Source organism: Colossoma macropomum, unplaced genomic scaffold (assembly GCF_904425465.1).
Source record: "Colossoma macropomum unplaced genomic scaffold, Colossoma_macropomum, whole genome shotgun sequence".
Lineage (NCBI taxonomy): Eukaryota > Metazoa > Chordata > Actinopteri > Characiformes > Serrasalmidae > Colossoma > Colossoma macropomum.
In genome coordinates this window covers 14855646-14868540 of record NW_023494795.1, presented here as the reverse complement: position 1 = coordinate 14868540, position 12895 = coordinate 14855646, and the positions used below count along the sequence as shown (strand labels likewise).

Here is a 12895-nt window from a genome sequence, read left to right as displayed (position 1 = left end):
CATTAAGAACACCTCCTCGTATCTACACTCTTTGTCCATTTTATCAACTCCACTCACTATATAGGTGCACTTTGTAGTTCTACAACTACAGACTGTAGTCCATCTGTTTCTCTGCATACTTTGTTATTCCACTTTCACCATTTTCTACAATGGTCAGGACCCCCACAGGACCGACACAGAGCAGGTACTATTTGGGTGGTGGATCATTCTCAGCACTGCAGTAACACTGACATGGTGGTGGTGTGTTAGTGTGTGTTGCGCTGGTCTGAGTGGATCAGACACAGCAGTCTTATTGTGGCACTGCTGGACTGAGAATAGTCCACCAACCAAATATCCAGCCAACAGCGTCCTGTGGCAGCACCCTGTGACGGACTGATGAAGGACCAGAGGATGACCAACACAAACTGCGCAGCAACAGATGAGTTATCATCCCTGACTTCACATCTACAAGTTAGACCAACAAGGTAGGAGTGTCTAATAGAGTGGACAATGTTTAAAAACTCCAGCAGCAATTTTACGGATGAAAACCTGAACCTTTCACTGTGATGCAGTTTTAACTGAATGCTCGCAGGAGGAAGACAAAAAAGAAAGCAATAATGGTGACAAACATCATTTTTCTTTTAGCAAGTGCAGCTCAAAACCACAGCCACTGAGCAACAGCCCATTCTGCTAATACTTCACCACAGATTCACACGGGAGCTCTGCAGCAGGGATGTGTGATTGAGTTCGAGGCTCTGCTTCAGCACAGAGCTCCAAGGATTAAAAGAACAGAACAAAGCACAGGAGCAACCATGAACTCTGACAAGAACATCAGAACCAGTGTTTGAGTAAAACTCAGTCTCTCGGCCTTGGTCTGAGCTGATACACAACTTTAGCGTAACTGATCGGGGCTAAACTGCTGTAAGCTGAATAGGCGGATGTATGCAAATCAGGCTTTTTTGCAGTTTAGTTTCCATATTTGGACTGTACAGCTGTACAGACTTGGGAATGACTGGAGAGTTTTGAAACTGTTTACATACTACATAAACACTTATTTCAAAAAAAGTGAGGTAAATTCAGTTTTCCCCCTCCTCACACACACATACACAAAAAAGTCACAGGGACTGGCTGACTAATACATAAGACTCATGAAGGGTGAATTAAAACCTTGTCACATGAGATCTTTTCCTGGCGCCATGATGTCAGCACTCCCCGACCCTACATTCATCAGGAACTGTTCAGCACCACACAAACTAAATCACACCAGCTCTCCACCCTTCACTGCTAATCTCCACAAATCATCACCTGGCTGCTCAATACATCCACTAAGACTCTTTCAGACGAACAGCAGAACTCTAATGTTCACCTAAGCGCAAAAGCAAGCCTATAATGACTTAGAAAAAAGATCATGCCAAAGCAATATGTCAGAATCGTTCTTTAAAATGAAATGAGAACGAAAACCCGAAGAGCGTGTTGCATTGATTTTATGTTGGTAAACAGAGCTTGGAATTGTGGGCAATAAAGCAGAATGTATCCACTCTCTTTCAAATGCTTCTAAAACAGATTATTACCTCTCTATAGTACTGTGATGACCTCAATGTCCTGCCTTTTGCCCGCTCTAGTTCATTCTGGATTCTTAAACAATACAAAAAGTTCACAGATGACAGGACTTGGATCAAAGCAATTCACAGCCCTGTCTGTCTCAGCTAAGCTCTTTTTCTCAGGGCTTCTAAGGTGGTTTAAAGTATCAAAGTTGGGTACTCTGGGTCACGCTGTGTAGCGAACTGCTCAAACCTCACAGAAGAAGGATGATCTTTTTATGGGATAATATTTTTTAATAAAAATCCCAGCTGGTCACGTGGCTCTATCTCTATAGCCATGTAAAGTTCTAATTTAGTTCAAAAACTAGCCAGAACAAAGACAGATAAGTGATATAAAAGTGTAGTCCACCTATAGTCCAGTTTACATGCTCACCAACATAGTCTGACCTATGGGGCATTCCAACCAAAAACTGGAGTTTAACAGCTTATTCGTCATGTTTTGTTATCTGTGATGCAACATTTTATCCCTCAGCCTTTTATATCTTTTTCATTTTTTTATTCATCAGTGTTCGCCACTACAATGCGCAGCATGCATTATAACAACATATCATATAACCACTGGTAATCCCTGTCAACCAATCTTGACCGCTGGCCTAACCACTGATCTATAGACTACTCACTACAGCCAAGCTAGCATTACTATATTTCTTACCTCAGCCATTCAAAGTCAAAAAAAGTGACTCTTTATTCTTAATTCAGTACAAAATGGACACCAGACACAAGTGTTTCACCCTTTCAGCCAAAGTAAAGGAGCTAAGGTATTTAGATAGCTGGGTAGCTAACCACCTTGCTAACTTTTAGATAGATCCTTATTTGACAAGTCATTTCTGTCATTCAAGTAATCCATTCTGTCTATTGCAATGAAAAATCTAGACCATTGGTGTGCATGTAAACACAATTTACGAGGTCTGTTTGATTGAACTCAAAAACTGAAATAAAAATCTAAAAAAGGTGTTTTAGAAATGAGTCCATTCCACCATGTATCACAAAAATAAATAAATAAATAAAAAAAACACCCTTCAGATCTGCCCTTGTTATGAAGGTCACACGTCCTCTTCCCTTAAAGCTAGCGTACAGACCTGCTGCTGGGCCCACACCTTTCTATTCTGATATTCTGAGACATCTATTCAATTAGGCCTGTTTGATTTCCCCTGGGAGCGACCAAGTCTTTAAAATGCATCATTAACACAGGCTTAGGCCTCCCGCAGGACCCCTGCCCCAGGTCCAGCCCAACCTGCTCCCAGTCCACAAAGCAAACACACCAGCCTGCAGCTTTCAGATGACATGCACCACAGAAGCCCCATTTAGCTTGTTCATGGAGATGTTTATGAGCAGAAAACAGCTGAGGTTTAGCTTGAAGAAGCCTTGTTTAATCTTCGACCAAACACCAGCGGGCAAACGATCTAAATGCGTATTTTGTCACCAAGGCTGAGCCTGTCATGACCAGGAAATTTCAGCTGACAGTTAGCTGCCACATAAATAAACTGCGATTTATTTTATTTTTTGTGCAATTTCTTAGCGTTTTTTGTGCAACAATTAAAGTATAAGCATGAAGTGACCAGTGTTTTTTTCTTTTTTCGTGAATTTGCCGCAACCTAACAGATGAAAATGAACCCAATTCATATTTTGTTTGCTGCTATATAAACATTTAATTGTGAAAGCAAACAACTGCAAAATCAAGATCAGCTCATATAATTGTCATCAGATGAGTATGCAATAGTTATAACAGGCCAAAGGGGAATGAGGTACTGGTGATAATCTGTTATGCAAACAGAAACTATTGATGACCTCACTGTAAACATGTTCAGATTACAAACATGCTGCTCAGATTCAATCTTTCTGCCTTGACAGTTCACAACCATTTTTACAAGGCTATATTCAGATTGCAGGTAAAAGTGGTCCAGATCTGATCTACTATAATACGGTTTTACTCTTTGGTCGTTCACATTATCTTTTTAATGTCACCTATATATGACATCTATTTGCACAGATCACGCTTTGGAACTGACCAGTGTGCACAAAAGAACACTGATCCACCCAGAACACTCATCCAACTCTTCCAACAAACACAGCTGTCCTATAGATTTCATTAAGAATAACAATCATTTCAAGCAACATCAAGAAGAAATGTGTGAACAGCAGACACCAAACCAGACCGTACTGAATGAAGTTAAAAAAATCTGTGCTTGTTTTAATGGTGGAAGATGATCAAACAGCAAAAAAGACAGTTTCTTTCATTTACCTGCGGTGAAGCAGAATGCGATGTAAACTAGCACCAAAACGTAGATGGGAAATGCAATCACAGTAGCAGGCGTTTTGATGATCCTGCTTTAAAAGTTAGTTAGATTGATGTAAAAGTCACATAAATTTGGATTTAACTATTATTACTGCATATCAGATATGTATGAGATTTCAGTATCACATATGAAATATGGCCTAAATCTGCAGCATAAACTTACCTGTACCTGTCAGTGTGAACACACCTCCGCTCTGAAAGGACCTGCATGTGGACGTTGACGAACTATTTGCATTTAAGGTTGATGACGATCAATAATGTACACACTATTCAATTTAGGTCCACATATAAAAGTGTCTCAAATCAGATTCCAACAGATCAGTTCACACAGCTCCGAACAAATCAGATCTGTCACATTTTGGCACTTCCACCCTGTGATGTGAACACAGCTTAAGGTGGATGCAGTGACTCCAGGCTGGAAAAGTTCTCTGGCTCAAGGAGAGTCACCCAGGAGCCTGGAACCATTCAGGAATCCAAAGTTCAACCAAAGGTTTTACAGTAGTGAAACCCCCCCCTCCTTCCCAACAGCCCTCTCACTCACCCCTGACTTCTCATCGAAAATCTTGATCCCGCCGAAGGAGACGGTGAGAAAGACTTTCTGCTTGTGTTCTCCTTTAGAGCGCGCCGAGGCTGCGATTCCCTGCAGATGACAGGAAAAAAAAAAAAAGCACTGAGAGGAGAGAACAGAGAGCGGGAAAAGAGAACCTGTGGCTCTTTTGTGCAGTCCTGTGGGAAGAACAGGTGTTATATAACTGACTCGGTTCAGCTTCGTCCTCACTGTTTGCCACCACTTGATCATGTCTGACTAGGGGCTGATATGTGTGGCTCTCCGAGTCGGAGTTTTTGTAAATGTGTGAAATCAGAGAGGGGTGTATGGTTGTATGGGTGTGTGTGTGTGTGTGAGTGTGTGCAGATGTCAGGTTTCATTAACGCAGGTACTGAGTGTGTGCAATATATGAATTACTCTACCAAACTGGTCCAAAGTCAGAGTTTAAAACACAGTCTGAACTTTTAACTGACTTAGACTTGAGACTAAAATCCCTTTGCTTTGGGCAACTTTATGCCTTAACCCTCCTGTTATCCACAAATTCGCTAACATCTTTTATTCTTGGGATTAATTTGACCCCAGCAATTTAAGCCTCCGTTCTGGTGGGAACTATGTTGTCCCATCCCTCATGTAACGTGAACTATGAGTGATATATTTTTTTTTTTTTGAAGATGATAAAATTGCACGTTACCGTGACCTCAATATCACTCAACACAACCAAAACAAATGTGTGTAAAATGTTGATATTTCTTATGTTTCATAAAGCTAAAACAGCCTGGGGTCAAACTGACCCCAAAGAACACTTATGCATAAAAAAAGGGGAAAAGGAACATTAAAAACATATCATTATACAAATTTAATGTTTACCCAGTTGTACCTATTAAATTAGGAAAAGTCATTAAATATGAAGCAAAAAAAAGATTTCAATCATTTAGTTAACGGTGAGTAGGGTCAAACTGTTTCGTAGTGACTGTTCCAGTAGTGACAATTTTAGTTAATTTTAAGCAGAACTCAAAAACGCTAGCTGGTACATGACTAACAAACACAGCTTTGAACAGCTGCACACACACGAATGTGTATCAGTAGTGACAATTCTTAATAACTTCTGGACACACTTCAAAACAACAGGATCTAACTGCTCACCACGTGGCCATAAGCGTCAGGGATGCAATCTCACTTCCTGCTCTAAAATAAAGGGGTGTGGCTAAAATAAGACTGAGCCTATGGTCTAGGCTGAGAAGACACGTGGATTCACTAGTAGTTTTGGAGGGTAAATAAATTGGCTCTCTTTACATTGTAGATGCCATTTATCACAAAATAACTTTACATCTCGACCACTGAGTTATACAGAAATTCTGAAAACATCACTGACAGATTGCAATACAGTGCAGGTAATGTTTAAGATGATATAGGTTTCCTGTTTTGTCGCACAACAAAGAAATCTTTGATGTTGTATTTTTTCTACAACTTTAAATGATGGTGGCAGCAAACAGAGAGGAACTGAAGGAGGCCCAATAGTTAGATTAGTTGATTAAAGTGTTATAGTTGGCAGGCTAATCGATTACAGAGATAATTATAAGCTGCAGCCTTAATATTTATGATGCTGTTCTGTGTCAGTGCGTGAGGGAGAGAGTTTTTCCATGCATTTATAGAGGTTGAATCAGCAAGAGGATAAAGTGCTGACTGCCCACTTTTACTGCACTGAACCCTGCGCAGGACCTCGGGGCAAGTCAGGGAACAGGCATTTGAAGTTTGTTTTCCCCCAAGGAGCTCTACTTCTCCTCTCTGCAAACAAACCTCCACTGCCACTCCTGTCAACCTATCACACAGCCTCGATCCCTGACAACCCTTTCAAGTGCTCACAGAGCAGTGTGTTTATGTCCACCTGTGTTTGTGCGAGTGTGTGCGTGTGTGTGTGTGTGTGTGAGAGAGAGAGAGAGACAACAAGATCATGCATCAGAGCTAGGGAAAAAGAGTACTGTGGGTCTGCTAGAGGTGCAAAATTCTGAGCCAAAACTGAAAAATCGAATTACTCATTTTGGATTTTGAGCTTTCAAAGAAAATTTGGGACTTTGACATGTTTTCCCTTAATCAAATTACATAATCACTTCTGCAGTGTAGTATAAAATAATTTACAACACCAAAAAAGACAAAAAAAAACAAAACAAAACATGAAATAAAACAAACCAACAGCTACAAAAGCGGTTATCAACTCAAAATAGATAGTCTTGTACCATGACTATTAGAGTTAGGCCTTCTGTTCAGCCACATAAATGCCAAAAATAGGTCAAAAACGAGGGGAAAAACCTCTACGATGATTATTATAATTATTATTATTATTTTTTTTTAAAAAGGCCTAGAGTGATGTTCTTGCTCACAACACTTGTCCCAGCCACTGTAAAAATCAAAAGTTGACTAGCTGATTTCACCGTCACTCCATAATTAGGTTAGTAGTTCATCTGACACATAGAGGTGTTACGGGTTGGCATTTTCACACTATGATAATCTGGTCAAAAAATATCACAGTTTCATTGTATCACAGCACTAAGCAACCATTTAAAAGCACAATTATAGGTGGTTAAAATTAAAGGAAAAAATATTCTTTAATAGCCTCAAGAATTATTTTCTTGTGATAGAATTGAGAATTATAGTGATATCCCACTGCCTCTACATGTTAAAACAATGAGAGTGAGCGAGTGCTGAGTTAAAGCAGAAGGGAAAAAACTCCCTCACCACTGTAGTTGGCTGGCAGTATGCTGCTCTGAGCCAAACTGCTAATGTAACTTTTTTGTGCATTAATATTATGATTATTAGCAAACTGTGCTAAAGAGCACAAGAGTTTAGTTTATTCATGTGCAACAAGGCCATGTTTTTTTTTTGGCATTTCTTAGCCACCTGTGCAATATTACTTACTAGCAGTATTGTCTCTCATCGACTTCTGTATGCAGAGAAATATGGAGGAGGAGATCTGGAGTGATTCAGGGTGAGTTAAGAGGGTCTGGGTTAAAATAATCAGGACCATTGGTGGAAATATAACTTGTACACAGGAATTGGAAATTTGATTGTTAATTTTGGAAAAATCAACTGTCTGATCCTAACGCTGTGGCTAACCATGGAACCCTGACAGCATAACATCCTACTAAAACGTTAGGCTTTCAGTTCAGCTCCTCAAGCCCTATACAATGGGAGAGCGAGCCTGGTTGTAGCTCCCCCTTTAGGTGTTTTAAACCAAGACTTAGCAATGAAACAGGAAAATGAGAACAATACTTGCTGAGCTTGAATACAAAAAGCATACCGGTTAAGATGATTTAAAATGAACTAAAAATTACTGACATACATTTTTTATTTTTACAGACATCTTTAGGCCTTAAGGATTCCCCTCTGTGGATGGACATTAGGCTACATTTCTCAAGCCTCCTTGATGGTCTATATTGTTGTGCTATCCCATAACTTTCAATGTTTAGTGAAGTTAAGGTTCTTCTTTGGGATATTAGCATAATAAAACATGACAATCAACACAAAAGACAATCATAAGATGATCAGAATCGTGACAAATCGATTTTTTTTAATCATTACATGCCAAGCATGTGTATGTGCAAGTGTGTATATGTGTCTGGAAGCTAGAAACTGATCTACAAGATGTTGTTTCTTTTAACCACCCTAGGGGCTGCTCCACTCTGTCTCTCTTTCTTTCTCCCCTGTTGTTGTTCAATAATGCGGACCTGGGATCGATCCGCTGCTGATTGGTGGAGGTCTGTGGGGGATATAAGTGCGCCTGCTTTAGAGGAGACTATATGTGTTCATTATTTGTGATGCAGGCACACTTATTTGGAAACAGCGCTTGAAAAATAGCAGCCATTCGAGGCTGCGGAATAAAATGTGCCCCTGAGTTACCAAATAAAAAACCTCAGCACAGTGAAGAAGCACAAACGCTGCCTGATCAGATCTCTAGATTAGAGAAACCTCTTTTACTGTTTACCACTGCAGAAATGTGGAGCTGTGAAGGCTTTGCCCTGCACACGATCCAAAAGGAATAGTAGTCGAGTGAAGCTGGTAGTGTACAATTTACCTACATACACATATATATACTTTAAACTGGATGGAGAGTTAAGATAAAACGTGTGGTGTTAGGGATGCACAATGCATCATTGGTTAACTTGTCAATATCGGCCTTCAAAGTACAGACACTGCAGACGTCTGCAAAATGCAAATGAGCTGCTAACCAATAACTGAATGTTTTAATGTCTGCCATAGACATTGTGACCAATTAGAGATGATCTTTGAGTGTTTGGATTAATCAGAGGAGTCACATGATCTAACACCAATCTTTTTGGTCGAATAGATTAATATAAGCCCACATCTAATCACACATGAAGGGCTATTTATGTGTTGTTAAGATGCTAAAAGTCATGTCACAATTAAAATATGTAGCAATGTAGTCATCTTGTGGCATACCGTCCATACTGTGCAGCTCTAGTAGAAGAGGTAACACTTTACTGGAACACATTCATAACATCTTACATAAACTTAGATATACATTTCAAAATAAAAGTCCTCTATTTTTTTTTTAAGTACATTATTTTCAATAAAACTTTTCCAAAACATTTCCTGACAGCCAAAATAAAAATGACCTGACTTTGCCCCTTTGGCCAGAAGGTGCTTTGACACTTAGGCACTTTTGGCCTAAACTTTTGGCCACAACACTTTCTGTATAAAGAATTTTCTTATTTCTGTATAAAGTCATTTTTATTTTGTTTGTCCAGAAATTAGAATTTTCGCTGAAAAGAAATATAGTTTTTCAAAATAAAAAGACTTGAAAAAAAAACGACATAATAGTACATATGTCATGTACAACAAGTATACTTTATGAATGCTAATTTGAACATTCTTGAGCATGTTATGGAGTGATTGTGTAAGATGTTATGAATGTGTTATGTAGACACCTTTTAAGTAAAGTGTTACCGTAGAAGTGGGCGATATGATGTGTTACTGTTATCATGAAAAATTATGTCACAACGTCATAGTAATTGTACTCTTTTTCATTTAATTGCACTCAGGTTTTCATTGCCTAGTTTAAAATGTCGCCCATTCCAAATTGTTCAAAAGCCTCAAAAAACATATCATGATATACAGTTTACAGTAACAATTGTCTTTTAGTATTGCAATGTTATATTTTCATCACATCGCCCACCCTCAAGCCCTAGTGCTGAGAGAGAGAGAGAGACAGAGACAGAGAGAGATTAGGAATGATAATGCAGGGTTGTTAGTTTACTAAGGAGTGAAGGATTGTGGGAATATGAGTATAGATTAGCTGTCGAAATGAGCGAGGGAGTAAACAGGCCTGATCAATGGTAGCCTGGCCTCCATTCCAATTAAACCAACATGCAAATCAGCCAAAGCAATCACCCACCTCCACCATAAACACACACACACCAAAAACATGTGCTCGCAGACACAAAACACTCAAGAAAAGTAACGTAAGATCAACTTTCACATCAACACCGCCCCCCCCTCCACACACACACCCCAAAAAAACAAACACTTTTCAGAGCAGGGTGACAGAGGAGCACACATACATGTACGCACACACACACACACACTCGTGGCTGGGCAGTGGTGAGTCCTGATATTTACAGGGCTCATTAACCCAGCTGATGAATGTGGGCAGAGAGAGATCATTCACATCGAATGTGCACACATACACACACACCTTCAGCTTCATCATCGAGTCCTGACAGAGTTTGTCTCCTCTTGCGGCGGTGACCTCATCAATGCCGATGAGCTTGGCCTTGTAGCGCACACCATCGCCCTTAAAGCGCTTTATCAGAGCGGCCTCACTGCGGTCCTGCCCTGCAGGTGGGCAAAGGGGGCGGGGGGAGAGAGGGAGAAAGAGAATTAGCAACAAAACATCCTACATTTGTAGCATTATTTGACATGTTAATAAAGCATCCTGAATTAAACTGCATCAAACTAAAATTCACAGAGAGAAAACGAGAGAGAGAAGAGAGAGAGACAGTGTGAGAGAAAACAGAGACAGAGACAGAGATACATATGGATGCATTGTTCTTTCCCTACATTTACTGTAACAATTCCAATGATCATGCTTCACATACCCCACACAAAGCCACTGCAGCAGCAGTGCATGAATAAATGGAGGAATAAAGCAGAACCCTGCTGTATATAAAGCAGCATGGCTTCACCGACTGCTCACAATGTTTCCACCATACTGCAGCGATGGAAAAGAGCTTTCAGTAGAACCACAATGCTGTAAAGATAACTGCTGTGAATATGCATAGCATCCTACACTAGAGCAGACTGAGTTCAGCCATGCTGGAAGAGAGTCTCCTCTGCAGTGCAGCTGTGAGTGAACCCTTAGTGACAAGAACACGCTTACAGGGAAGGTCAAACAGAGGTGTGAGTGTGTGCACATTAACATATATTGTGTATTGAGGGAGGTGGGACTAGGTGTGTAACTTATTCTCACAAAGCCTAAAGCTAGAAGCAAGTGTGTGTGTGTGTATATATATATATATATATATATATATATATATATGCAGTGAAAACAGTACTGTTTATATGTGTAGGAATTATGCAATATAATAGTGCCCAATATATTATCCACCAATAAATGGAAAAACTGATCTACAGTCCAATATTTCCATTGCACTTGATAATTACAACCAATAATTTAGCATCTTATTTTTAGCTTTCGCGCTAGTGCTCGACATTTCCTTTTTTTGAAATTGTAGATTCAATATTTGATACCTCACCCAGACGAACACTACTATACCAATAAGACTTCTTCAGCAAGACTCCTAACTTTATGCAGATCTGCTACTGTACATGGATTTGGATAAGACTGACTGCTAAATAACACAAAATTTACATAAAATCTTGAGACATAAAATAATGAGCCCCTCCTCTTAAACCCAGCCCAGAATTTCCACTTACGTAATTGCATGTGGCTATAGAAAACTCATTCAATTTACACTTGTGCTGAATGTGGTCAAGATCCATCTCTGACCACTTCCAGATGTGGTAGTGATCTAATCACAATGCATATGTTTACACTTTACACAATCCAATCACCGAAAACACGTCTTGTAGAAAGGGAGGGAAAAAGAGAGAGGGAGAAAGGCCTGAGATCATTTAAGGGGATGAAGTTCGGCTCTCACATCAAAGCATACATCCACCAGCCAATCATGGCTTAGAAAACAGCCCGAGCCCCTCCCACACACTGCTCACATAGACTTTAATTGGCAAACCGGACTGACCAATCGATGAGCTTTTTGAGGCTGGAGACCAATTAACTCACACGCGTCCAGTGGAGCAGAAACAGACCCAATTAATCCTGGGCCTTTACACACACACACACACACACTGCTGCTAACAAACACTGACGCTGGCCCTGGGGACACAGAGCAAACACAGGCACTTTTTCCTGGTTAACTGGAGGCCTGTGACAGAGAGGTCAGAGGACAGAGGGTGTGTGTAGCTCAAACAGAGAAGAGTCGGTCAGGTGCATTCATTACAGTCCATTTAAAGCTGCACTGCCCTCCAGACACTCTCTCCTCCACAATGCTGAATATTTATATCCTAAACTCCATAACCAGCATTATAACAAACCCTGCACAGTTACAGATACTGAATGAGTACCAACCCTTATACTATCTCTCTCAGTCCCTCCCTTTGTCTCTCTGTCATTATCCCTCTCTCACTCTGTCATTCACTCTCTATCTCACTCTCTATGTATTATTCTCTTTTTGTAAGTCTCTCTCTGTGTATCTCTCTCTCTGTTCTCCCTCTTTCTCTCTCATTCTTTATCTCTACCAGTCACAGAAGTACCGTTCCTCTCTCTCTCCTTCTGTGCATCTCCCTCTGTCAGTTTCTCTCTCTCCCCCTCATTCCTTAACTATCCTTTTTGCAGAGGCAAAAGATACTTTTGTATCTTCCTCTCTCTCGATCCTGGCTGCTGTATTGTTGCGGTATCAGTAGCGCTCTCGTGATGACCTTGCTCTAACACTCTCCTCAATGTTATCTAATGTGGCTGCTCTTGCCTCAGAAAATCAGGGGTCAGGACTGCCTTAATCGAGAGCGAGAAAGATGATCTGCATAGCAATGCAACATGTGCAAACGAACACAGGCCGTGCTACTGTTTAAAAGACCAGTGAAGGAAATCCATATTTGGCATGGACTTCATACCAAGGCCACACCCCCAGTTGCCAGTGCCGATGCAGTAGGCATACTAAAGAGGTACACTAGCCCACAAAAAACAAGGTGTGCACAGGTTTTAAAAAAAAACCACAAATTAGAAATGACAAGAAGGGAGAGGGTTCTAATCATTATAAAGGCTGACACTGAAAACAATCCCATCTGTCCTGTACTGCTAGTCACCTACAGGCTCATCACTGAGCACCAAAAATGCCAATACATCAGTCAGCACTGATGGCAGTGAGAGAGTGCTTCTTACTA

General features: G+C 40.3%; 1 protein-coding gene across 1 annotated transcript in view; it reads right to left on the bottom strand.

The window, feature by feature from the left end:
• Positions 1-12895, bottom strand: part of dab1a (DAB adaptor protein 1a) — a 198594-nt gene that overhangs the window by 63216 nt on the left and 122483 nt on the right. Inside the window, exons 3-4 of the mRNA XM_036581581.1 lie at positions 10134-10273; positions 4418-4516 (exon numbers count right to left, since the gene is read on the bottom strand). Of these exons, the coding sequence (XP_036437474.1) occupies positions 4418-4516; positions 10134-10273 (239 nt within the window). The remainder of the gene's footprint in view (positions 1-4417; positions 4517-10133; positions 10274-12895) is intronic.